Genomic DNA, 4,082 nt, shown 5'->3' on the forward strand with positions numbered 1-4,082 from the left:
TTATCCCCAGAGATCATCACAGCTGGATTAACCCGAAGAACATCAGCTGGCAGGTCTTAGAAGGCTGGGGCTGATAAGACCCTGAGGGTGGCTCTTCTTTGTGCCTCTCTCAGAAACAGACATCTTCCAACTTCATTCCTGTCAGGAATAACCTTCTTTCTTTCCCCATTCCTGTCGGGAATAACCTTCTTTCTTTCCCTCTACAATACCTATCCCTCATTTTTTTTCTAACACCTGGAGATTTTTTTTTCAAGAAGTAACTTCTCTTCCACTTTTATGACATGTGGGCTCACATCTGTTTTCACTTTGTCAACAAATAGCTATGGAGCTTTACTTTCTCGAGAAGAGGAAATGAGAAATTTAAAAATCTTTTTATCTTAGCTAAATTTGGAAGGGCAAGGCTGTATCCCAATACCTAGAAGACCAAGGTATGTGAAATGTGAGTTCATGGCCAGGCTGGGCAATATAGTGAGACTCCATCTCAAACAAAAATTCTGTGTCTTAAAAAGTATAGAGGTAAACACACACACACACACACACACACACACACACACACAATCACTGCTACCACCTTCTTTGACTTCCTGTGGTTGAATTCCAACCTCTGAATGAAGTACAAGGTAATACCAGATGAGCAAACTACACCTTTTCCAATAAACTATCACCAAAAGATAAGGTATAAAATTCTTCTCTTGTGACAGTTTAAATCTAGAATTAAAAACCATAAAGAAGTGAAATGTGTTACACCTTAAATTATCCTGCAACCCACTTTAGTACCAGAGTGGTCACAGACAATAAAGCAAAAACAATAAAGTCAAGCCGAGTATGTGACCTAAACTTTTGGTGAAGGAGAACCTCAATCAATAAATTCCATTGCCAAATCAGAAAATTTGAGGATGACAAGGGTTCAATGGTGTTAGAGTTGGAAACAAAATTTATGTTTGAGAATATAATAATTAGTTTGCTACTAAATGATATAAAGATGGTACAAACATCTGCTGTCCTCACCTGAGGGACTGTTGATACTTTTGATATGTATGCATCTGGACAGCAGTTCACCACTGAGAGCTAAGGCCTTTCATTAAAGCACCCAACCAAGAGAGCAAAGACCTTGGGAGCTTCCTATTTTATAAAGAAGCACCTCTTCCTTCATAAAGAGTACTGTGGTCATGGAGATGTGGGAAAGCCTTGTCTCTGAAAGGGAGTCTAGCAAGTGTGGGCTAGGGATGCTTTGTCACTTTAGCCCCGAGGAAAGAGATGAAGGAGTGAGGTGGGGTTGGGGACATGATGTTAGAACTAGAATCTCAGCAGTGAGCCCCAGAAGGGAGTCGGATGGTCCAAGGATGATTGCCACACCCGGAGGGGTACCGCAGCCCTCAGTGGTGGGCAGAAAGGGTGATGTGTACATTAACACTGACTTGTGGGCCCATGTGGCAGTCACATAGGCCAGCACAGACTTGTTCTGGGGAATGCCAAAGAAGCTCATTCACTGCTCACACTCAGCCTCTGCTGAGTCAAGTAATGAATCAAGCCATATCCTTTACTCTGAAGGGTTTATTGGGCATGGTTGGCTTGGTAAAGCCTCAGGCAAATATAGCAACCCATAGGTGTGAGGAAGCCTGGCTTTCTCTTAAAAGGAAGGAGAGTGAAAATGGTGGTACAGAACTAAAAAAGAAATTGTCCCTAAAAAAGAAATGTGTGATAATTAATTAATTTTTAAAAAAGAGCCCCTGTATGCAAGTCCCTGATTGTTTGATCCACGTAAGTATTTCTGAGTTGGAGCCAAACAGTTCTCACTGTTGACTAAGAGTCTATTTGGATTGGTCTGTCCAAAGTTCACTGGAAAAACTAACTTCTATTATAAAGTTAACAGTCTCGCCTTTGGATATCTTGTTAGATAGTATGGAAATTACACAAATAGAAATGAAAAAAAAAGAAGTGAAAGTTAAGATAAACGTTCATAAAATGAACATTCTTGGTTACCTACTTAAGAACAATGCACGCACAGAATGTCCTCAGAGAACTTAAGGTCCAAAGTTCACCGAGGTCCGGTTCAGCCAGGCTAACAGCATCTTTCCCCCATGATCCTCCTGCTCCCTCTCCTTGCCACCCCAGTGGTGTGCAGCAATGGCCTTGGATCTCTGGCTTGTGACCTGTCTCAGAATTCCCCCATGCTTAGCAGGAAACCTTTGTGCTCTTGGGCCAAAATGAGGAGAATCGTTCTCTCTCTAGTGTCTGAAAGAGGGAAAAAACTTCTGGTTCCTCTGAGACACAGTGAGTGACAGCTAGATCCAGAAGTCCTAGGCCACCTCAGTCACCCACGGGATACTGCAGCATCTTCGACCTCTTCTTCCACACAGAGTGCTCCTCTGTGACCTGGGTAAACTCAGAACTGTACTCCATCAGCAGCTGGAACACCTGGAGACCAGTTTGGCAGAAGTTGGGAGAGCAAGAATCTGCCTTGGCTACTGAGCATGTGAAAGTGGCCTTAAAGAAATACTTCCAGAGATCCCATCTCTGCCTGGGAGCGAAGAAACACAGCGGGTGTGCCTGAGAGATTGTCACTGTAGAAATCAGGAGAGCTGCACGGGAGGCTGAGAATGCAGAGCTGCAACCACTGATAAAATTATCAAGAGAAATAACTTAATAACCATACACATTTGGACTTAAAGCGACTGTTCACAGAAATAATCCCAGCGCTCCAGAGGCAGCAGCAGGCCGACTGACTTCAAGGCCAGCCAGGACGCATAGGTTGACCTCGTCTCAAAAACCCAAATCCAAACAACCCAAAACTCCAAGAATTCCCGGTTACGAAGTTATGAAATCATTCAACCCACGCCTTAAGATTTTTGCATCAAAACGCCACCCAGTGGGGTTCGTAAGTGTGCTCTGGGATGACTCACCTCAGTCCTGTGGAACTACGTTTCTCAAATGTAAACGGGACTGGAATAATCATTGGATTGTTATATTAAACCAACACATGCGTTCTTAGAAACGAAGCAGTCAATGTTATTTCTACTGAGTTCTTCAGAGCTACCCCAGAACAGTGGTTATTGGTGGAGCATTGCAGTCTGTTCTGCTTGCCCAAAAGAGAATTTCCGAGAACCTTGGGAACAAGTACTAGAAAAGATGGAACAGGGTTCCTCTGTCACAAGAACTGCTCTGGCCAGCATCGCAGGGCCCCAGCCCCTCCAGCCTCACAAAACCCATTCTCCTGCCACAGCAACGTCCCTGCCTCCACTCTGCTCATTCCTGCAGGTCTTTTCGGCTTCCCTTTGTGGTTTTAGCTTCCGATCTCTATGAAGAATGAAAAGCAAAAGTTGTGCAAAGCTGCTCTAAGAAGTTTTTAATTTGTGTCTCGAGGAATATTTGCGGAGTGGAGGGAATGCCCAGGGTGACACGAGGGATCTGAAAGTGAAAAGGAAGCCTTGGGGTTTGCCAGGTTCGCTAAGCGCTGTGTGGGAGCGCCCCCTGCTGGCCATGTATCATGCACCAAGCCCACATCCTAGGAGCGGGCCGGCGCCACTGGGGTATGAGTGTCAGAGTCCGCCCCTGGTTCCCCTCCAAAACTGACTCGGGGCTAGAATGTCACTGTTCTCTGAGGTTATATTGTTGCAGAAAAGATCTAGCCTCCAGCTTTAGGTAGCATATGTCTTCTTCGGGCAGTGAGCGGCTGGAGGGGGACAGGAAAGAATGCGGTGTCTCCTGCCTGTTGTGAGGTCCACGCCTCTGGGACAGACCCCTGAGGAACTTAGGGCGGGGCTGCAGTGGTAACTATGGAGAAGTCTCTTATCTGACGAATGTTAAATGTAAGAGAGTATGAAGTTAATGCCAAATATCACATTGTGCCTGACTTTCCCCGAAAGAGTGAAAATATACCTCTCCCGGCTCTAAGACCTCCTCCGGTGCAGACCTGTTCAGGCTCTGTGCGCATGCTGCCTCATTCTCTGTGAGCTCATCTGCGTATTGATCCTGTTGATTTCGAGAGCCTTGCTTCTTTGGTGTCCTCCGTCCCCTCTGACTTTTATATTCTTTCCACTTCTCCCATGGTTCCCTGAGCCCTGAAGGGAGGGATTTAATGC

The 4,082-nt window shown here is 45.3% G+C and overlaps 1 protein-coding gene across 1 annotated transcript; it reads left to right on the forward strand.

Annotated features, from left to right (window-relative positions):
• Positions 1–2,081: 2,081 nt before the first annotated feature.
• Positions 2,082–2,554, forward strand: LOC113455963 (interferon omega-1-like). Its single transcript, XM_026778885.1, is given in 3 exon segments — positions 2,082–2,191; positions 2,361–2,441; positions 2,443–2,554. Coding segments are annotated over 3 exon segments (303 nt in total).
• The last annotated feature ends 1,528 nt before the right edge of the window (positions 2,555–4,082 follow it).

This window comes from Microtus ochrogaster, chromosome 1 (genome assembly GCF_000317375.1).
Source record: "Microtus ochrogaster isolate Prairie Vole_2 chromosome 1, MicOch1.0, whole genome shotgun sequence".
NCBI classification, from domain to species: domain Eukaryota; kingdom Metazoa; phylum Chordata; class Mammalia; order Rodentia; family Cricetidae; genus Microtus; species Microtus ochrogaster.